Source organism: Cavia porcellus, unplaced genomic scaffold (genome assembly GCF_034190915.1).
Source record: "Cavia porcellus strain 051 isolate PalLab524CR breed Dunkin Hartley unplaced genomic scaffold, mCavPor4.1 scaffold_14, whole genome shotgun sequence".
NCBI lineage: Eukaryota > Metazoa > Chordata > Mammalia > Rodentia > Caviidae > Cavia > Cavia porcellus.
Genome location: NW_026947497.1, coordinates 1,843,420 through 1,867,508, shown reverse-complemented (window position 1 = coordinate 1,867,508; position 24,089 = coordinate 1,843,420). Strand labels below are relative to the sequence as shown.

General features: G+C 42.1%; 1 protein-coding gene across 1 annotated transcript in view; it reads left to right on the top strand.

Annotated features, from left to right (window-relative positions):
• The window catches only part of Emcn (endomucin), an 84,436-nt gene extending 72,666 nt beyond the window's left edge, over nt 1-11,770 (top strand). The window contains exons 9-12 of the mRNA XM_003468023.5: nt 1,856-1,880; nt 3,177-3,238; nt 6,602-6,673; nt 10,912-11,770. Coding sequence (XP_003468071.2) covers nt 1,856-1,880; nt 3,177-3,238; nt 6,602-6,636 — 122 coding nt within the window. The 3' untranslated portion in view covers nt 6,637-6,673; nt 10,912-11,770. The remainder of the gene's footprint in view (nt 1-1,855; nt 1,881-3,176; nt 3,239-6,601; nt 6,674-10,911) is intronic.
• The last annotated feature ends 12,319 nt before the right edge of the window (nt 11,771-24,089 follow it).

The following is a 24,089-nucleotide window of genomic DNA, read 5'->3' as shown; positions in this document are numbered from 1 at the left end:
AATGGAAATTCAAAAATGTGTTGTTTGAAAAGTTGGTATTTTGTATTAAAGAGGATTTAAATGCCATATAAAATCCCAACCACTATGAAGAGCTATTCTAAAGACATATAGTGCTTTAAGACCAAATTTGGAAATTATATTATCTACCAAATCTATCTGATTACCATTAACTTTGTTTTCCAAACTAAATTTGTAACACTGATACCCTTAAATTAGCACTATTAAACACCTGCAGTTAATCAGCCCTTCAAGTTTGCGGGTAAGGCTTCATTAAGTTCAGAAAATTAGTAAACCCACTCTGCTCTCTGGAAGATAATGTGACTCAGAGGTTTCAGTTTGAAATTCAGTTCGTCCGGATAACAGTGATGGTGGGCTGAACTTCACTCTGAGTAAGCACAGTGGGCGTGCCACCCCTCATGTCTGTGGACATGGCCAGTCTGCTCAGGACCCGTCATTACAGGACCCTAAGGAAAACATTACAACAGGCACACAAACCTATCAACTCATTCTGAAACAGCACCATGAGTGCTATTGGTGGAATTGTATTTGACACATACAGGAGGTTTTGTTTTTTAAAAAAAAATGCTCAACCCTACTGATGAAGAGAAGACGGTTAGCCCCACTGGTGCCCAGATATGGTGCTATGGATTAACTCCTGAGGGCTGGGTGTCCCAGGCAATGCAACAACAATAGAAGCAGACAAAATGTTGATGGAGCTAAGTGTCAAGAACTGTCAAAGCCAGGAGAGTTACATTCAAAGAGCACATTCCAATGCCAAGACCTAAAATGACCCAAGATCTGGGAGCTGTGTGGGAGGCATGCTCTTGGAAGCCTGGTGACGGCCACCGTAATCTATCACAGTCAACCCAGGGCGATGCCTGACCAGCAACACCCACTCCAGAGAGGCCGTGCTTTGTGGAGAATGAGCCACCCTGCATCCTCACTCTGAATCCAAACTATACCTCCCAGACACTCAAGAAGCATCCTAGCAGATTACACAAATGAGTAGTTTCAGTTAGAGCACAGTATGATCAAAATTAAGGTGAAAGTTTAAATTTTATAATTTTATTATGGTAAAAGACACATTACCATGAATTCCCTTCAAAACACTCCCCCTCACTGCAAGCCCGTTTGTCCCATGGTTCTTGGCCCTCTCTGAAGCAGCTCTGGAAGTCCTCTTTCATGAGTGTCTTTGTGAGGTGTGATCAAAAACATAATGAACGCCGGTTCCTAATTCCATCCAGTGGAGAAGCACATGTGTAAGTATATTATGGTGTACCCTTATCCACCATATTAACCAGGTCTGGCGCAGAATAATTTCGCCCTCTGCTCCTCCTTCCACCTCAAAAAATATTTCCCCCATGAGAGGTAAATGTTTTGAATCAATTCAGGACATCAAGTCATCCAGGACAACACCACCAGACACTCGGGACGCAGGACTTCCATAACTGCTTCAGAAGGTGATAACAGACAGGAAAAGTGTGTTCAAAGACAGGGAGAGTATTTTGAGTGGGATTAAGGACTATATTTCTTTCAGTGTAATAATTTTTTGAATTAAACATTTGCCTATTTTTAATCTCATTCATAACCTGAGTGATACTTTGTAATACACTTTTGAGACACTGAGTCAGTGGTCTTTAAATACAACTAGAAATAATACCTTCACCTCATTCACCACTCACCACAAATGTCTATTTGCGTGCTAAGAAAGAGCAATGAAGCGAAGCAAAGCAGAACTCCTGTGGGAGACCAGGAAAGCTAAACCTGCTGGAGGGAAGGTTCCGGCAGGCAGAGGTGGGCCGGGTTTCGGCACCTGAACTCCTGCGGTTCTCATAACCACCATCTCCTCTCCCAGGTACACCCGAAGATGGCAGTGACCAGTAAGTGGGGCGTTTCCTTTTTCCTGGACAATCTGGTTTTACAGTATCCACAGGGAAAAATATTTAATTCTGTATTTATCATTTATGTTGTTTATGAAAGAAAAGTGAGAGAGAAATGGAGGGACAGGAGATAAGGAAGAAAAGGAAGGAAGGAAGGAGGGAGGGAAGAAAAAGAGGGGGGGACGGAGAGGAGAAAGGGGAGGGGAGAGGAGGGAGGGAGGGAGAGGGGGAGGGGAGGGGAGGGAGGGAGAGGGGGAGGGGAGGGGAGGGAGAGGGAGGGAGGGAGGGAGGGAGGGAGGGAGAGGGGGAGGAAAAGGCTGTCGAGGTCATCATCAGGGATTTGGCTGTCTCCAAGAGCTCTCAGCACTGAACAGAGAAATTCCAACAACTGAAAGAGAAGACTGCTCTTAAGTGTAGATAAATGGCAAGATAAGGGGAGAAAATTGAAATAGAACCAAACTAAGAAAGAAACTACCACAGAACCGTGCATAGAGTTTTAAAATAGTTTTCCCGGTGACATTTTCAGCATGTTTAATCTCAGAAAAGTCACGCCTGTCCGCAAGCTGGCTCTGAGTGGCTCTACCTGAACAGCAGATGGTTTTACTTAGACCTTACAAAAGCAGGCAGGAGCTGTGAGCCATCCCAGCACCTGTTACAACCAAGCGCCATAAAGAGCGCCATCGCGTTTCCATGTCAAAAGCAAGTGCTGCGGGGTCAGACCGCTGTTGGCCTGCGTTTGTGGTCTGCATGTGTATAAGTGGTTTTGTGTCTTATCAGGTTGTGAGTGTTAGAAATAACAACCCTGGAGCACCTCCGTCCGGAGAATGGGAGCTCTGGGGAGGTCCCAGGGAGGGAACGGGCTAGAAACCGGCTGGTGCTGGAACAGTGAGGCAGGAACTCCTGGTGGACAGGCAGGCCAGGCGCTGTGCTGCGGGGTCCCGGACAAGCAGACAAAGAGCCCGGAGCCCAGCTGACCCACAGGTTTGGGGGCACTGCGAGGGCTCCCTCTCATACTTCAGAGCCGGAGACAAGGGCGAGGTGGCCCTGCAACAGCATCCCGCACTGCCACACTGATGCCAGAGTTAGCTTTGGCACCGCTGCAGTGGCATGAGAGGCTTCACTGCTCCGATTCCAGAGCGGAAAATGCTAAGCAGTTCATGTGGCTTTGCGCATGAAGAGACGCAGGCTTCGCCTCAGTGACACGTAGCACTACATGCAGGTTTTCAGTGCTGTGTTTACCTTTCTGCGGACACGCCCGCTGGCCTGTGTGCTAATGGTATTTTCCATTTCAAACAGACCACAGTCCAACAAAGAGAGTGTGAAGCTGCTCACTGTCAAGACAATTTCTCACGAGCCTGGTGAGTTCCCAGACAGTTGTTTAGATGGAAAAATGGCTATTTTAAAATCTAACTATAGCCTTGGATTTGTCACATGAGACACAACCCAAAAGCATAGCTACTTTAGGAATACTCAGTTACTAACTCTCAAAGAACAGAAATGTTTTGTACGAAGGAAAGAGGAACCCTCCAAATACCATTTTTATAAAGCCATTAGGCTACCCAGCCGTCTGAGGTTGTTTTTCTTTGTGTTATATGTGGGCTCTAAAGAACAGGCAGTACAGGACGTACTTTCCGTCCCACAGGGCTGGCAGGAAGAATGCTGAATTTATTGATGGACTTTTTAGTATCACTGTTGCTTCGTTTTATTTTTGATAATGGCTATATACAGTCAAGCATAACCAGCAATCTTTATTACAACACATTATTAATCCATTAAAGTATTAGTCATGTTCCATATCATTTTATACAGTTTTAATTGAGCTTCCAATAAAGATAATCACAATTTCCCATTGTTAAAATCTGCATTTTATTCTAATTTATTTGTTGTATTTGTTTTGAAATCTAAAGTACCAAGAACAGTCAAAATGATACCAAGGAGATTTTTAAAAATAAAAAAAGCACGATTTTTTTTCTTGTTTTGAGTAGACCAGATATGTACAACACTGATACCACAAAGGGAATAAATTTAAAGTAATTATAAATTTTACAAAATAATCCCAGTAACTCTAATATCCAGTTATATTAATCTATTTATAACATTCAGTCCAGTCAAATTTTACTTACACAAAACTAGTCCCCCAAAGGATTGTATAAAGTGACAGCTACAGGATGACAAACTGCATTATAAATATTTCTTCGGGTTAAAGGTAATTCTGTAAAACAAAAAGCTGTAGTATTATCTAGGTCAGGAGCAAGATGCCCCAGGTTGAGTGTGGCCTGATGTCCCAGGCAGGGCAGGCAGGTGTTGTACCTGGAGAGCCCTCTGGAGCCTCCCCACATAGCCTGAGAACCACTTCTCATGGGAGACCTCGTCACAGTGAGCCATGCTACCGGCACACATGAAACCCTTACGAGCCAAGGTCCCCACATTCTTACTACCCTGGCCAAGCGGCCACCTCTCCTCCCAGGTGGGAGCGAGACAGGGAACAGCCCCGCAGCCCACAGGTGGCTGAGCTCAGTCAGCTCTGGAGCAGCCAGCTTCATCCTCACGCAGCACCTGCCTGCTACCTGCAGGCCTGAGCCCCTGGCTCCCTCAGGGCCTTTGTGAGGGCTCTCCTGAGAAGGGACCCCAAGGGAGCCACCTCCTGTCCTCTCTGCTCACTACTAGGGAAGTCACATGAGACAATTGAATCAGGGCTTCCTTCAGGCAAAGTCCCACAGATCCTATCATGATTTTTGGTTGCAAAAATGCACTGTGGATCCTTCTGAAAGGGCTCCCACTGGCTGCATGGAATGGGCTGGGATGGAATCGTAACAGAGCCTCAGCTCTCCAAGCCTCCTGTCTTTCTTAGTCACAGTCTATGGGGCAAATATTGTAAGAAAAGGAGGTTAGAGCCTCTGGTACCTTTGTTCTGCCAAGTTCGACTGACCTCTGAGAAGGGATTACCAGATAATTACCGTGAAAGCTACATGGTGGTGATACAGCAAAGCTGAAGATGAGGATTTAGAGCAGATTTTGATAGCCTAAAATTAATAAGATCAAGTGTAACAGTAACCAAATGGTCCTGGGACCAGCATTGCGCTTACTAAAGTCTACTGTTAAGACTCCATAACCCTTAATAGTCTCCAAGCCATTTCATCTCCCTGCCTTTCAAAATGTATTCAAATGTGTTTTGTTTATAAAATTATGCACACTTAACAGATGTTACATTGTTAAAACTATTTTTATTCAGGTATCTCAGTACCAATACTGGCATTTCCTAAATTTACATTTCCTGCCTAAAATATAACTAGAACAAAACCTGAAAGGATTAGGTTTCACCTAAATTCACAGGTTTAGTTCAGTTTGTTGTTTTTCTACTATCACCTATATAAATATCTTTACATTTTTTAAAACACAGAAACAATTTGATACAAGTATTTGACTAATCAGAATCAGGGTGCTACAATTTATCTTATTTGCTTCCAAGTCTAAAAAAAACAGTGTTAATGAATGTGGGAGGTCAGTAACTCCAAGATGTTTGAGCTTCCAGCTGTCACAATTCTCTGGCACAACCATTTACTTCAATGTAGAAACTGGACTTTTGTCTTGAAATGAATTGTGTCATCTTAGTGGCCAATAAACAATGTTTCCAAGGAAGCAGACCTCTGCAGGGGCCAGGTCTCAGGAATGACAGCAGATACTAAATCATCTGGGTTTCCAGAAGCCCTGAGAGCCAAGGTCAGACTTAGTCATCTTTGCTGGGAGGACGGTTCCTTGACCTCAAGTCCTCCCCCTCCACTAAAGTTGCACTGCCTGTCCAGCCACACTCCCTGCCTGCTCCAAATGGAGCCCAGACACATCCTGAGCTTCTTTAGTGCCAAAGAGAAAGCCCCCAAGCATGTAATAAGAATACAACTTCATAGAAATGTATGTGCTGAGTACGGCAGATCAAGCGATCCTGCAGGAAACCCAGATGACGCCTCCTGGCTTTAGTAAGACATCTTGCCAAGTTGAACGTCACCTTGATTGACTGCAGAAGATACAAGTGGCGTGATGCATTTTAAACGTGGTTCTCACTCTATGTCTCAGAAAGTTTATGTGCATTATTTCACTTTAAATGCATAAGGCTATAAAAGTTACACAGAAAACAAATTTAGAGATTACACAAATGAAGAAAGAGAACATTATGCCACTGAACAGTTTCAAAAATTGATTCACTGTAAACCACTAGAACAAGAGCGTGCAGATCTGAACTTGTCACTCCATCCCTCTGCCTGGAGACCTGGGATGAATTCTGAATTCCTGTCACCCAGGATTAAGTCAAACCCACAGCACATTTGCATGGTGGCCTTTCACACAGTGCCAGTTGAGAACCACTTCCCACAGCAGATTCCCCAGGCTTCACCTGCCTCCGCATGGACCTTGGCTCTGTAAGGACAGATGGACATCCTTGCCTACACCACTCTTCCACCTGCCCACCCATCATCAATCATCCAGGTGATCAATCCACTTTCCAGGGGTCGCTCTATCTCCATGGCTGAAGTGGATGCTGGCCAGAGAAAGATCATGTATCTGGCCAATGAATTTCCAACTGTAACAAGAGGCAAATTGTAGCTCTAATGATTGTACTGCAGGAGAATTTGACCATTCTTGGTGAACAAAAAACTAAATCAAGAACCATGATTTTCCCCCTCAGCCAGTCTCTGAGCACCTAGACCAAAACCCTCCTCTCTTTCCAGGCGAGCACCGTGTGGCAGAGAAGAGCAAGAACTGAGCGTGTGGAGAGTCCGCCTGCCCTGGGCAATAAATACGTAAGTGTCCTCCTTCCTCCTCAAGTCTCGCTCCTATCTGCTTCCTTAGCCAGCTGCAACCTAGATTATTTTAATGAGTCTTGAAACCTGAAAAATTAATTATTTGTGTCCATGACACCATCATTGTCTGTCTAAAAACAAGCTCTATAAACAATTGCTAGAGAAATGAGTGTGGTAGAAAATTCTTCCAATGCCCTTCCTGTCTGTGGAATGACCTGAATTCTTTCTGTGTTTCCTAAATGCACCCTGCCTGGGTCAATAAACATACACCAACAGTGCCAGCTGGTTAGACAGGGCCCTATGGCGAGCGATGATTTGTAGGGGGACAAAGGACATAGTACAAAAGCCAGAAGTAAGGCGATCCACCACAGCCCCAGACCGGCTCAGGCCTGGGCTCCGAGGAGCTGGGTGCAAAGTCCTGCCTTCTCTCCACCCGCGTTACACTTTCTCTGGGGACCTGTCACAAAACACCATGAAGAGGGTGACCAGAGAGGCAAGGTCAATTGGGACTTCTTCCATCCAGCTGATCATAGAGGAATCTTTCTGATTTACAACCTCCAGGTATCAATGAGATGAAATGATCAATCTTTTATGATAACTGCTAATTAATAACCAATGTGAGTCTTACAAACACCATTGCTACCCCACACCTTCACCGGGAGCCAGGGCAGGAGAAATACCTTTTCATACTTCAATTAAACAGCTCAGGCCCGTTTCAAGCCCGCCACAGAATTATTCAGTATAGAATCGCCCTAGCTTTCCTAGAACTGGGCTGGGAAATTTTCTTCTTATGTTAGTTACTCTAAGATACATTGGTTAAGCGTTTTTACAATTAATGGGCGATGCTTTGTGGAGGAATCTATGCTTTGGAACAAAGAGTAGAAACAAAAACGAGTCAATACTTACAGGCACCAGATGGTCCGACTACCATGGTTTTCTTTGTGGGAAAGTAGCCCAGATGAGGATGTCACTGTGTGTCCCCTGACTGTGCCTAACATGAAGATGTCAACTCAGGTCTGTCCCACACTCGCTCAGCAGGCACCTGCTGAATAAATAGTTCCCACAGTGTTTCCTGCAGAAGACAGGCAAGAGCTGCGGGCCAGATACACACATCACATCCAAATGTCGTATCTATAACCAGACGCTTAGGGTGGACTACAAAGAAAGCAGTGTGGGCGTCACCCACCTGTTTGTCCTGAACACTGTGCGGAGCCAGGCTGGGGAGCTGGATGAGAGGATTCTGGGCAGGTCGTAACTAAGGCCAGCTCCAGTGCCTCTGCACCCCAGTGTCTGCTAAAGGGAGGCCTTCTAGTGATCAAAATGCTGAAAGTATAGACACTCATTGTCCAACCTGGAGGAAGACTAATAATGTCCTCTGTTCAACTGGGAAAGGAGAACAAAAGCAAAGAAGAAAAAGTTATGCAGGAGACAAGGCATAGTGCTGACCCAAACAAGCCCGACAAGAGATCATTGTTCCACTCCATTCATCTCCATTGTCATACCTTAAAAATTATTCCTAATCTTCGCTTTTGTGTCTTGATTTTCAGAGGTACATAATGTTTGCTGTCCTCTATGTAGTTCTGGAATTAGATAACCATGTTCTAAAGAGTAAAAGTCAGAATGTAATGAGAAGAATAAGTTTGACATCTGTCAATTCTGCTGGCTATTTATTTTCTTAAAATATGTATTTCTACCCCTGTACCAGGAATTGGAGAACTAATGAGTAGTTACTTTCTAAGTTTTGCACTAGGAATCAGTTACTGATGCAGAGATGCAGGATGAGCAGCAATATATTCATCAGACCTAAAAGCTTTAGAGAAAAAAGTGGAGGTCTTTGACTCTGTATTCAACAGCAAGCATAGACACAACCACCTAGATACATTCCAAATCAGACACTAGATATAATTAGATCTGGTTGCTTCATTTATCAATCATCTATTTTGTGTGGAGAATCATGCTTAATGTGATTTGTCAGGGCAGACAAGAATTCTGAAATACTTCCAACCTATGGCCTACCTTCTGCTTGGAGTATGAAGCACTGCACAGAAATGAGAAAACATTTTAAAAGCTATATGGACATGACTGTTACTGACACATAACTCACATGCATTCTTACATCAACCACAGGAGGGTGGATAGGGTTTTCAGAAAATACCACCATGTCACTGCACATACAGTGCTACACAGAAGGACCATAGTTTCTTAGAATAAGATAATTATTTTAACTTTCACATTCCCTGTATAATCCTTTTTTATCTCAACTATGAGAACAAAGTGGTTCCTTCCTCAGAAGAACTGACATTACCCTAAAAATAATAATTCGTGATACATTAGCTTGTGATAAGTTTTGAAGGCCACTAGAATCAAAGATGCAAAACGTATTCATTGTTTGCATTTTTATACATGTTAGCACTCACTGGTGGGAAAAATGTGTTCTGTTCTCTTTTTCTGAGATCAGTTCGCAGGATAAGGAGAAGAGAGGGTGGCATAGTTGACAGTATCATTTGCTATCACTTAAAATGCCTCTGGCTAGAATTTCTCTGCAAAACTATAGAAAAAGCAAAGCACATTGCTTTCTTATTGGTGCCAATCAATGATCTGAACAAACCGGTCCTCAGAGGGCACACAGAACTGGACCTCAGAGTGACACACAGACGGAAAAATAGTTTTAGTATAATGTGATAAAAGATAAGATAATGATATCTAAAGACAGACATGATCCCATGGAAGTTTAATGGCAAACTTCCTACAGATGGTACGTAAACTGAGACTTACAGAATTATTTTCCTTAGAGTAATCTAGGCAAAAAAAAAAAAAAAAAGATTCTGTAGGCATAAGAAGCAGCATGTCCAAAAGATAAAGAGTTATGACACTGAGTGGTATATAAACTACAGGATGAAAAGCTTGAAAATGTCCTGCAGCACTTAATTCATGTAATTATACATCTTGAAATATCAGTTTCCAGCTGGTTAGGAGTCTCTAAACCCACCTGGTGCTTATCTGTGAGGAGCTAAGAAGCACCAGTCTGGGGAATGCAGGTCAGTGCACAAGAGTGGGTACAACAGAGGAGCAGAGGGGCAGGATGGGGGCTCCTCTGCCAGGGTGCTGTGGGCTGGAAGGAACACTGACCCCCTAGCCCACGAACACCATCCATGTCACTGGTTCATCTCAGGGCTGCCCCCCACCAGGAAGTGAGTCAGTCTAGCACTTGAAGGAGGGCCTGGTCTACTGTCTCTCCAGACCCACGCCGATCTTGTGTGTACTGAGTGTATGCCAGCCATCCATTCTCTGGAGGATGTCAAAGATGTGACATGAACCTTGGTAGTCACCCCAGGCCACAGCAGCCTGTCCCCCTTAGCAGGAGACACAGCTGCCACCCTTATCAAAGAAACTTTTCCACCACCTATGCCATGAGAAGGCAGATACATCTCTATGGTGGTGACACTATCTCCAGCACGCCGTGCCATCTACCAGGCTGAGGTCAGCCTCCGCACCCTGTCCACAGCCCTGCCCACTCAGCCTGGTCACTTCCCACCTAAAACACAGAAGCTGCCTCAGCCTTCACTGTCTTTGGACCAACACAGAGAGCCATGTCTGTGCTGCAGACAGAAATCCCCTACCCTACCCCAGGGCCTGGCTGGCCCTGCTATGAAGGAGAGGTCAAGTGGCCCGTTCAATCTCTTCCCTGGTCAGGATGCAGCAGGAAGTAGGAAAGCCACCCACAAAGTTCTTAGCTCCTCATCACTGCAAGGAGCGGGTCTGGAACTGCAGGTATGAAGTGGGAGTAGCAGGGTTGCAGGTGACATTGCCATGTGTTTAAGGTGCAACTCTAACTCACAGGAAGAGTGAGTGGACAGCACTGAGAGAGAAATGACCTCCTGGTCAGGCCTGACCTAGCACTGCAGCTGAAGAGGTGGAGGAGAAACAGGACTGAGAGATGCAAGCCATGGGCTGTGGGAGTGGATAAGGTCAGAGTTCTGGATGATAGTGACCCCCACACCACCAGCCTGGTAGCAGGCTGAGTCACAGACGTGACAGGAGAGCCTGGGGCCATGAGTGCAGTGGGGACTCCGCTGGGACGAGGACTAGGTCTCCAGAAAGTACGTTGAGTCTGAAGAGCCTGCGTGTGGAGAAAACCGCTACAGGCCCCCAGCACGCTCACCACCTTGAGGTCACCCCCCGCACCCTGTTTCTTCCTCATTTCCTGGGACTCTGATGTCTTGTTGTTCTTGCAACAGGCTTAATCTTCAGCTTCTCTGCTGCAGCAGTGGGAGGAGTCTCGCAGAATCAGCCCTGACTTCGCAGTCTGTAAAGTGACTTCAAGATGACATGCACTGACAGAATCAGAAAGAACAGCAGGCTTCTCCTGTCCGCATGATGTCACAAAGTATATTACTCCACCATGAGAGACTTTCCGGTAGAGACTTCTGGGGATTGGGCAGCTTTGTGGACACTGAACCCCAACTGAGCTCATGTTTGAGGTTTCCAGGACTGAGGGCTTTCTCTATGGAAATGATCCCCACTTTCTTGGTGTTCATATATTACCCAGTGTTTGTATTTATTGGCCTACACTATGTTACAGCAGGGAAACTTCGCAAGTGCATTATTAAGAATTAGGTAAAATCATACTGTGCCACTTTGTATATATAGGTATTTTATTCGTGTTTTCATGAGTTACTTCAATAAATAATTGCTGAACTTACACTAAAACCATCCTAACATAACAGAAATGACAGTGGTATTATCTTTTCTTGATCTCAAGTACTTTTGGATTGTTTTTTAGAACAAGAGAACACATCAGGCTCAGAGAAGCTTGAGTCTGTGCTTCAGATGCTATTACGGGACAGAGATTTGTTTTTGTTTGCTTCCATATTTGTAATCACTCTGTATGACAAAGATATAAGGACATTTAAAGCTCTGGACTGCATTCATGGAAAAGGGGATGGGATGGCAGCCCCTCATTAATCTATTTTGTTGATACCAACTCTGTAGAGGTTTCATTTCTTTTGGAAATGTAATGACTTCTTTCAGCAATCACTGCTAAAACTCTGGTTTATATAAAACCAACATTTCCTAAATACATAATTGGGACATTAATTTTCAGTGTGTCACTGTCTTGGGAAGTATGCGCGTATAACTGCCTCCCCCACCTTTGGAAATTTCTCCTGTGCAATGTATTGGGAATCTTCCAGGTTTGAGGATTGGGTAACTATCTTGACTTTTGCTTTCCAGTGTTTGTGCTTTTTCCAGTTATGCACACCACGCAAGAATCTGTAGTTCCCATAGTGTCTCTATGTTCTTTGAAAAGAATGGGGAACTCAAAAAGTGGGGGGAAAGCAAGAAGGAAAAATAGGAAAGGAGAGCAAGAAAAGGACTCGGGTTTCTACTTCTGCTCTGGGCTCTGCGCAGACTGCAGCATGACTTTCAGGTTGCTAAGCTGGTGGGACAGTCGCTGGCCCTGCCACGTGGGACACCTGTTTTCACAAGAAAAACACCCACAAAGGCCCAAAATATGCAAAAGGCCTGCTCACAGAATGAAATGAGAACAAACATCTTCATCTACAGTTTAAATCCCTGCAAGTTAGATGGCTTATAGAAAACCATTTCCTTTAACTTTCATGAGCATTGTTAGAAAAGTTTTCAAGAATCAGAAAGCATTTAAACTGTCAGAAAAGAAAGCAATTGATTCCAGTTCAAGAATTGCACACAATGAATATACTTTACAGTACCTACAATGATCTTTAAAAAATCAAAGGAATAAGAGATTGGGAATTTTATAGAGATGTTCATGGAATTTTATAGCATCATTCTCAAAGGTAATCCCAAATGGCTGCTTTTGGGGGGGTACCATCGATTGAACTCTTAATCTCACGATTGCCAGGCAAGCACTTATACCAATGAGCCCAATGTCTGCATTTTTATTAACCAATTTAAAATTTCATTAATAGAGAGTATTTTGTTTTCAAGCCAAAACCATCATTAATCAGATATTTAAGAATTAGATGGTCTAATTTTAATGCCCACTGTATTATAAACTTTATTCTGATATGCAGTTCAAATGTCGCTGAAACAAGGAAAGTTTCGATTCAGATCACAGGTTGTTTGGTCACTGTGATGGAGTTTACATCTACCCATCATCCACACATAAACAAGAGCTCATTAGCTGGCCTCTCAGGATAGTGGGTGCTGCTGGCTGACACCGTGGCTATGATCATTCAGCAGGGAAGATGTCTCATTTGTTTCTGCTCAGCTTAAATATCCCTTTACACATGGCTGGGAAGTCTGCTTTATTTGTGACCTATCTGCCATATTTAAGTTTGGGAGGAACATCAGAGGACATAGTCACACCTTTAACAATGACTGAACTACCTCAGTCTGATTTTTCTCAGCTGCTGAGCTACTTGTCACGAAGATTTTATTGAGCTGGGGTGAAGGATAAGGTTTAGTGACAGAGCACTGGCCTGAAAGCCTGAGGCCCTGACTTTGACCCCCAGTGCTGCAAAGCAAACAGTGAAACAAAAAACACCAAGAATTTATGGCACTCTACAGTGAACACTAAGCATTCTTTAAAAACTGTCTTGTGAGTGACTCTAAGTCAAGTTTCTGTATGCGCAAATTCCAGTGTCCTCTGATTCAAACCTTCCCAGATCGAAAACCATTAGAAGAATTTCACCTCTACTGACAGATTCTTCCTGTCTTTCTTCCGTATGGCAATTTGCATGGCTTTCATATCCTTACGTATCACAAGTAACCTGGAGAGGGCTTCAGAGCTATGGAAGGAGATCGGTCCGCAACTCCGACATCGTTTTATTTAAAACACCCGCGCATACACAGTTTTGGTACCTTGGTGTCTCCTGGAACAGATCAGCCATGGACGTTGAGGAACTATGGCAATCCCTAGATTATGAAACTGTTTATTAGTATTGGCGCTCATTAGCTTTCCATAGTGACAACAAACACTTGAGATAAATCAATTTAGAAAGAGAAAAGATGCATTTGGCTCCCAGATTTGGAGATCCAGGCCAGGACCATACGGGCGCCAGCGCCATTGCTTCTGGAGATGTAGCAAGGTATCACGTCACTGCACACACGTCATGGCGCACGTCAAGACGCACGTCACGACGCACGTCACGACGCACGTCACTGTCACATCACTGCACACGTCACGGCGCACGTCACAGCGAAGAGGTACAAGAGTGGCACATATCATGGCCAAGGGCGCAATGGAGGCGCCCCTCCACACAGGGCAGGGGAGCGAGGCCTCCACCACGCGCCCACCTCTTAGAACTCGTACACTTCCGTGCACCACGGGGCGGGGAGGGGACACTGCCATCGGCGCCGCAGCCCTGTGGACTTTAGGCATCTATCACTGTGATTAATTCGACTCATCTCTAGTGTCCTGAACTGGGACTGTGATGGATTGTCCACAGACTTCCCTCTAAAACTTTCCCAGAGACTCCAACAAACTTTCATTCCTTGAAATTAGTGTACTTTGTCACTGCTCACAGAGGATTTGTCCTGCAGGCTTGAACATACCTATTCTCTGTTTCTGGAGACTTTTTTAAAGGAAAAAATTACTGTGATAAATAATAGACAAGGCGCTCGTCTTGCCATCGGTATTAACATTCCTGAACCTGAGGTCAGAAATCCTTCCAAAGCCAAGGCAACCAGTAATTACTAGGAGGTTGCTAAGGATTTGTTTAACATAGAGAAATAAATAAGAAAATACATCATATTTTATCTTAAAAAAACAAATCCTAGCAAAGTAATGATGAGCAATATGATTAGTTAGCAAACACCAATCCCAATACTTACTATGTACCAAGCCCTGCGCAGAAATTTCACTGATACCATCTCAGTTAATCATCACATTATCACAGATAGTTCCTAACTGCATATTAACAGCAGCAGCCTCTCCATTCAGACCAACATGGAAGGCAAAGTAACTTTACTGAAGGTCGCACAGTTGCTAAAAGGAAAAATTTAGCCCCCAAATTATACTCACATCCCTATTCTTTCTCATTATACTACATTTCTGTAAGTCTCATTTTACTTATCTACAAAAAGAAGTGGGAAAAATGATGCTACTGATCATAATTAAAAACAGGGAGATTTACAGTTCCACGATTAACAGTTGAAATCCGAGCTACTGTCCCAAGGCTGCGCTGGGCCCAGCAGCCCAAAGAAGCAGGGAAAGTGTGCTGCAGCTTAGCAGGCACCGGCGCGTCCACACCAGTCACACAGAGAAGGACCACAACTAGAGCTGACAGTCCCTGAATGTTTAGGAGAAACGAATCGGAGCCAGGGACCCCCGCACTGGGATCTGTAGCCAAGAAGAACCTACACAGGCACAAGCCAAAGCGCCTGCGTGTTAATAACTGTCGATGACAGAGGACTAAACTCTGGCCACACACAGCATCGGACTCCATGAAGCCAAGCAGACCCAACTGGGACCAAGTGACTGAGAGCTGCAGGTGTGACTTCTAGACACTGCTGAGCGGAGAAGTAGCCCAGACCTGGACAAACATGTTTGACAATGCTTGTGATACCTTGATCAACGACATCTTTGTACAAGTGGGAAGAATATCCCCTGGGTAAAGATGACTCTAAAGCCTAGCACAGCTTAGAATCTAGCCTTGTAGGAATGAGGCTAATCCGCCAAGCCTTTAACAGCCCTCCAGAATGAAGGCTGGCATCTTTCATTTCAAAATGAAAATAATAACTGAACAACGCAAAGTTCCAAATACCTCTATTAAGTTTAAATTACATAAACCTCCTAAAGAAGTAAATTTTAAGCCATGAACATGAGAAAAATTAGTCAATAAAAACATCCACAAATGACAAGAGGAATGAAGACTTCACAACTAATTCCACGATTGTGCTGATAACAAAACCAAAGATGTCTGAAAAAAAAGAGAAAAGAAAGGAAGAACTTGTAAGCTAATTGTCCTCATGAACATAAACAAAAATTAAATATTAAATATTAAATATCAATTTAAATCCAGAAAATTTAAAAAGCAGTAAGTGTGATAAATTTTATGTTCCTAAAGTTGTCTAGTATTTGAATAACAATCCTTATAGTTTAGCATATTAACAGAATAATGAAAAATATTGTATTTATCTCAGTAGATGTAGAAAAATCATTTAAAATTTTTCAGTGTTCATTTATGACAAAGTTTCTTAACAGGATTTAAAAAGAACTTCAATCTGATAAAATACACTTATGAAAAAAGTCACTTATATATAATGAAAAAAACTGAATTCTTTTCCCTAAAATAGTAAGTTAGAGCATATTCACTCTTACAACTTTTATTCAAAATTATTCTAGGGAGTGTGGGTTCCTAGCTAATAGTAGGTTATAGATAGTAGGAAAATTTTTTAAATCATGCGTATTTCCTATTAAATTTGCAAGAAAGCTACTAGAACTACTAACTGAGTTCATGTAATTGTAGAGTACAACTCGAAATAAAAAACAATAACTTTTGCTAATAAGAAAAATAATAATGAAAAAATTAAATACTGCCTAGGATAATGTCAACAATATAAATACTTCTAGAAAAATTTTGTAAAATATATGCACTTCTTGTACACGTTGTCTTACTCATTTTTCTTTTCACTGGTACAAAATACATGATGCTCACAACTAAAAGGAAAGAAGTCTGTTGTGGCTCTTGTTTTAGCCCGTGGTCAGCTGGCTTCAAAGCAGGACAGCGTGGTATGCGACCTGGCAGAGGAAGAGCTGTCAGCCTCATGGCAGACAGAAATCAGCCAAAGGAAGAGCTGAGAAGGAAGGTAAACACTTCCAGGTCATGTCCACTGAACCCCACCTCTCAGCAGCAAGTCCACTCGAAGGCCCTCATAATCCAATCACCTTCCAGACACATGAGCCTTTGGGGGATGCTCTAAGTGTAAACCATAACACACTTCTAACTGTCAGGCTTCTGAAAGAAGTTGAAGAACAGTAGATCATGGGTTGGAAGTCTCAGTATTATTAAGATGTTACTTACAGTTCAGTTGCCATATGATTTCATCACAGTTACAATCCAAATCCGGTTTTCCTTTTATAGAAATTGATAAGACTGTGCTGGAGTTGATATGGAAATATAAAAGATAATTTTTCTAAAAAGCATAAAGTTGGAAGACTCACATGACTATATTTACAGACGTAGCTATAAAGAACTACAGAAACAAAAGCTGTGTTGTTTTGACATACGAATATAATTTAATCAATAGAAGAAATAGAGGATCTGGGATTTAGCTCAGAGGCATAAGCACCTGCCTGGCAAGCATGAGGCTGTGAGTTTGATCATAAAAAAATCAAGAAGTATACAAATATGTGCTTTTCCTCCTCTCCCCATCTCCTTTTATGATCAATTGGTTGTTGACGAAGGTGTCAAAGGAAGGTGTCAAAGAATCAATGGAAAAAAGACAGCACTTTTATCAAATGGCTCGGAGGCAGTAGTGTGCTTGTGTTCTGGGAAGAAAGCTCAACCCTCAGTTACTTCAGCAGAGACATTTTACTGCCTTCACTAATGTCAGAAGCCAAACAAGCAAATAAGATCCAAAATGTACAACAGATATAAGAAATAGGGAAGAAACTGTCCTAAAGAAAAGAAAACCTGTGGTAGGAGAAAGGGGAAAGGAAGAAAGACAAAAGGAAAAAAAGAAAAAGAAAAAAACATATATACAGATACTTAAAATAGTTACATATCTAGTATCTTTTAGTGCATTGTTTAATGCACTAAATTAATATTGTTAATATTGTTTGAACAATATTTCATGCCTTTATCTTGTGCTCTGAACAAAGATTATGAATATACCAAAATACAATATATTAATTATTGCTACACTCCTTACTGGCCTCTACTGAAACTCTGTTTTATTGTTATTTTTAACTTTTTCTCTTTAAAAAAAAAAAAACAGGAGCAACTGGAAATGTGCCACAAACCTAAATGTTGTATCCAGTTTATGACTTTACCCTCTTTCGAGGTAGTGAAGATTTCCTAAAGGACACAAGAGACCAAAAATAAAGGACAAATAATGAATAGAACTTGTCAAAATTAAAGCTTTCTGCTCATCAAATGAATATTAATGAATAGAAAATGAAAGAAGAAAGGACAAGAAATTATTTACATTATGTATGTCAAATGACAGCTAGAATAGGAAAGAAATTTTGAAACTTAAAATTAAGAATTCAAGATCCATTAAAGTATTGGGAAAATATTGGAATGATTTGCATACAAACAATATGATTTATCAATAAGTTCATGAAAAGACCCTCACTATCACTTATTAATCAGGAAAATGTCCATTTAAAACCACAAAGAGATACTTTCTCAATAATGAGAGATATATTTTCAATAATGACTAAAATTATAAAGGTCAATAATATGAAGCATTGACATGAATATGAGAAACCAGACGTGTATAGACTGTTGATGGGAACACATATGCATTCAGGTGTACACACACACACACACAGAAACTGTGAGAAACGGCTGAAGCTAGAGATTGTTCACAGGTGTAGGCCTAAAGAAGGCCAGTCCCAAACATGGACACCTAAGGCTAGCCACATGAACAAGCTGTTCCAATTCTGAGAATGCAAGGTGTCCAGGTGAACCAGACAAACAAGTTGTTAGGCAGGGGATTTCAACTGACATCACCTCCTGAGTGTAGAAATAAATGTGCTGTAGTCGCTGGGCAGTTCTTTTTTTCCCATCAAGGGAACGAGCTCCACCTGACCTCAGCTTTCTGCACTCTGGCTCTTGTCTTCATTTTTTTGTCCTCCAACATCCTCCCCAGAGAAAATTCTAGAGCTGCACTGGACCTGGCATTTTGGCACCCAAACAGGGACCTGGGGCATGAGAAAATCCATAATACAGCAAGTGAGAGGACATCTCCAGGTGTGTATGTGAAAAATATAGGTTCAGAAGAGCAAAAGAGGCTCACAAGAAGCACAGAGGATAGAGGTAAATTGATATTATCAATATTGATTTAACCAGATATAAAACATGGGACAAACAGTTTCTAAAGAAGGAAAGAAGTATATATAAATGCTTGTTGTATTACTGATTTCTATCTTTAGCTTTTTTGTTGTGGACCTGGAACAGGGAGTGTCTTGATGATCATATGCCTGTTGAGATCACCACAGAGGATTTGGCTTGGAGCACTATCTTAAAGCTAAGTTCCAAGCAGAAAAAGGATAGTGGAGCAACATGCCCCTCCTTCTTGATGGAGCCTGAATTCTATAGCTTTGCTCAATCAGATAAGGATGGAGCTATGGGGGACAAAGACCTTTCTCCACGAGAGGAGTATTTTGCTGTGACTTTCACTTCACAACCACCCAAAGTAAAACCCATAATCTTAACTGTGCCACAAGCAGCTACTTCTGCTTTTTCAGTTCAGAAAGTGTTGCTACCTCACAGGCTGAGACTTCCACCAATCATAGAGTAGCATCATCCTTTATTTTTTTCCTTGAAATTGGTGCTAAAAGAAGCCAATGAGATGGGAGAATCTCTCGAAGTTTTCAACCTGTCTGCCCTGTTGCTGAACTCCAAGACCCCCAAAAAGTGACAAGTTGCACATCTTCCGAAAGCTGTGTCCTTTAAGACCTTGAAATAAAACAGGTAACAGCTACCTGTGGCCTCACAGCCTCTTTTACCCTGGGTTTTAACAGATTATGTCCCCAAATGATTGGAAAGTAATAGCTAAAGCACGTTTAAGACCAGGGAATTATTTACTGTGGAAGGGAAATGTTTTTGAATAGTGCGTGGAGCAAGCTGCTTGCGGTTGCTGTTCACAACATGGCCACTGCAAAAGACAAGTTAACCAGAGAAGGTGCCTTTGCTGCCACAAATAGTCAACTTCCTTTTGATTTGCAAATATGTGAACACGTTAGAATAGTTGCCCGCAAGGGCTTGGAGGAAATTTCCATCAAAGGGTGAGACATCTCTTGACCTGACCCCTATTCACCAAGGTCCTGATGAACTTTTTCAGGATATTGTGGCATGCTTATTGCAGTGCATTTTGTGGCACAAAAATATGAGAGGATTATCAGTGACACAGAGGCTAGCAACTTAATTGCTCAATAATTGGCAAATGAATGATGTAAAGAGGCTCTAAGAGCCCACACCAAATGGGCTATGCTGTCTGAGATGATTCAGGTTTGTGCTGCCTTGGCAGCATCTGTCACTCAGGTTATCCATTCAGCCTACAGGAAGGGAAAAGAACAAGCTTACTTATTTCAGTGGCAGAGGAAGGAGACATTTTCCCCGAAATTGCTCCACTGCTTACAAGCAGCTCATACACTGGCACCTGTAAGGGAAGCACAGTCATTATCTGTCCCTTCAACAAAACCTAGTACCTGTCCAAAGTGTAGATGAGGATATCATTGGGCAAATGAGCACAGATACAAAACTTATGTGCAAGGTCAAACTATTCCAGGAAACTTCCAGTGCACCGTGCCCCAACCCCATCAAACCATGGGGATGCCTTCCATAATCCGCCCCCCCAAGATCTACCTTCCATGGCCAGAGGTCAGAAGTGCTCTTTTGACCTCTGGTGAGAAATAAAAGACAGCAGAAGCTTGAACTTCCATCCCCTCTCCAGATTTGTCTAACTGCTGAAATGGAACCCCAAGCTACCGCTACTGGAGTTTATGGACTTTTGCCCCACGGTACAAGGGACTCCTTCTATGCCACAGCATTCTCACTTTAAAATGTCTCCAGGTTTTTCCTGGTGTCACCAATGCTGATTACACAAGGGAGATCAAAGTTATGGCTCAAACTTTTCCACACACTGTTCAAGTCACCCCAAACTTCATATCACTCCATTGGTCATTTTTCCTTTGACAGAAGTTGGAATATCTATAAATAAGGAAAGAAGATCCAAGGGTTTTTGATACTTACTGAGTTTAAAAAATTAAACAAGATCATCCTGAGATGGAACTGATTACTGAAGGAAAAACCTTCAAAGGGCTTTTAGACACAGATACAGATGTTTCAGTTACTGCCCAATGCCATTGGCCTATATCATGGCCCCTGGATGTGGCAACTACAGATCTACAGGGGCCAGGCACTGTTTCTCACCTTAGTAGAAGTGCTAAGTTGTTAACCTGGAGGTATGAAGAAGGTCATTCTGGATATTTCTCACCTTATGTCCTTTCCTGTATACCAATTGATTTATAGGGTTAAGATGTATTACATGATATGGGGACATTTTTGGTCACTCCTAACCCTTTGGTGACTCAACAGATGTCATAGCAAGGTTTTCTCTCCACTCAAGAGCTTAGTAAATACAATAAAGGAAGGAAAGAACTCCCAACAGGGATCACTCAGGCATAGGCTACTCACCTTCACATTTTCAGGAGGGGCCTTGATCTCTTCTCTGATCCCATGAACTGCTTCCAAGGTAACCTGAGAGTCTGATTGCTTTGTTTGGGTTGATCAATGTCTTCTCACTCAGGAGGAGCTTACAAGCAGCTCATACACTGGTTAGTGAACACATAACACAGGGCACCTACAACATCCTTTGGAATACCACAATTTTTGTTAACAAAAAAAGTAAAAATTATTACAAGACTTGTGGGCTATTAATCATACCATAGAACCTATAGGAGCACTTCAACCAGGATTTCTCAGTCCCATAGCTATCCCTTTACATTTTTCTCTCATGGTGACTGATTTAAAAGACTATTTTTTCACAATCCTCTCCATCCTCAAGATAAAAAACGTTTCACCTTTAGTTTATTCTCCATTAACTATCAAACCCCTATATGCCATTTGAAGTGGTGTCTGCCACAAGGAATGAAAAATAGTTCTACTCTGTGTCCAGAATTTGTTTGGCAGATGGGCCAGGAAGAGAACAAGTCAGTGTCTCCCATGAGGCTACCGGTGGGCAGGCTGAGAATCAAACGCCACATGCCCCACCCCATCACACACACACACACACACACACACACACACACACCTGTTAGCAACTGGATGGTGTCGAAGATAGCCAGAATCCATATCAACTAAGGCACATTAAAGCAACTAAATGCTTGTATTGTGGGGTTGGTTATGCTGGGACCAAAGGTCTGAGCATCTCTTGGGAGCATAACCGTATGCAATTAGAAAACATGGGGGATTTCCTTCTATCTTCTCTTTGAAGGCAAATATTGTTTTCACTATTTTGCTTTGCTCTGATTAATTGTTTTGCTCTATTAAATATTCTGTTTTGATAGGCTTTAAAATGTTCTGTTTTGGTTTGATTTTGATACATTTGATTGAATGGACAACTACTGTGATGATAACAAGATATACTGTGGTACCTATTACTGTTATCCCAGTATCCTGCTCTGAAGTTCTGTACCAGTTTCACTGCATTGTCTCAGTTGACTTGGTACTGTCTTGTTTTGTTGTATTTTACTACCTTAAAAATAAAACATAAAAATAAAAGAAGAGTTTGTGGCTGCAGTCATTTTGCCAGTCCAGCAACTTACCCATCTGCCTATCTTATTCATTACATGGATGATATTCTTCCTGCACATGAATCTTCACCCACCTTGCACCAAATATTTCTTCAATTCGATGATGCCCTTTGTAATTCAGGCCTGGTGGTAGTCTCTGAAAAGGTGCAAACATTGCACCTTTCTCATATTTGAGTCACCTTACCAGCAGAGACATATTGTGCCCCCAATTGTTCAGAGCCAGGTTAATCATCTTGAAACCTTAACTGATTTGCATAATTTATTTGATAATATTGCTTCTGCCCAGCCCTTAAGCTAACAACTCATGATATAGACCCTCTCTTTGACATTAAAGTGAGACCCAGCCTCCACATCTCCAAGAGAACTTATGTCAGAGGCAAAGGCCACCTTGGATAAAGTTAATCTGGCTCTCTCTAATGCTCAACTCTGTAAAATTGACCCATTTTCATCCATGTTTTTAATTATTTTTCCAATTCAGCATATACTCACTAGGGCCCCTCGGCAGGCTCAGGACCCTTCGCAATGGTTTCATGTGCCATATTCTCCACATAAAACCATTACTGGAATTTATGATGCTGTGGCAGGACTTCATGTGTGTGGGCAAATGCATGCTGTTCAGCTCTTTGGTTGTGAGGTGCAAACTATCATTGTCCCCTTTGCTTCTGTTCAGCAGCAGTGGGTGTGGCAATTTTTGTCCTTTTGGTAATTTATGTAGGCTAACTTGGTGTTACTTATTGTCATTATCCTCCAGTACAAAGTAATTCAGTTTGCTTCCCTCATACCTTTTTGTCTTCAATTTCAAAAATAAGCTCGGTTCCCAAAGCAGTGCATGTCTGCTTTCACAGACAGTCCTCTCCAGGCATGAGAGGTTACAGAATGGCCTCCTCTTCACAAATACAGGAGACAGTTTTTCTTCTGCACAAAAGACTGAATTTCAGGATACCTCTTTTCAGATAGCGCTTATGTGCGCAGTATGATATGCCACATTGAACTCCTGCTATACACACTGGCCAAAAAGGTCTGTTTCCTTAATTTCACACTCTTCAGTTTCTCATTCTGTCATGCCATGTCCCCTGTTTTATCAGTCCTTTATAATCCCATTCTCAGTTGCCAGGCCAATCACTGAGGAAAACACTGCAATAGACAGATTGCAGGCTACTGTCACTCTCGCCCCCTCAGACACCGTGCAATAGGCTTCTGCCCCCCATGCAACCTTCCATCACAAGGCTTCTGCCTTGTGCAAATGGTTCCTTTTTTTATTTAAAGAGAAAAACAAACAAGACAAAGTAAGACAGTAAAAGGCTAAAAGTGACACAGAATTTCAAGAGAAAAAATATACAGTAAGAATTCACTAGTAAATAGATTACATATTGTCATCTCAGAAACAGTTGACCAGGTTACAAAATTAAAGCATATAAAGTGGACATTAATACAGTGAGATTGCAGAGAGTTCTGTTCAATGATCCAACAAAAACTCAGTAATATGGTTTTCTATCCTACACTCTTAAATACTCTTGCAGTTATATCCTTTAGATCACTTTCTTTCCTCCCTATTTTATGCTAACAATCACACAAACAAGAAACAAGACAAAACAAAACAGAACCAAAAAAAAACCAATGTGACAAAGCAAAACAGAGTCAGTTAGAACAGGAGGATGGACATAGTATATAATGCTAAAAGAGATTACTAGGTGATCAACAATGGTTACCATTATGCCTCTTGTTATCCTACAAAGAGGTCCCTATATCAGCTGGTATAAAAGAATTGAACAAAACAGTACAGAATAAGACCAGTAAAACCCACATTGGAGACCTTGCAGGACTTCCAAAGAAGATAATAGTCAAACCATAATGGGCATCATAGAGTATCTGGTTGCCTTCAAAGTGGTTGCCTATACCCTCAAATTTGATACTATTAAACAAAAGCAAATGGTTCCTTTTAACGCA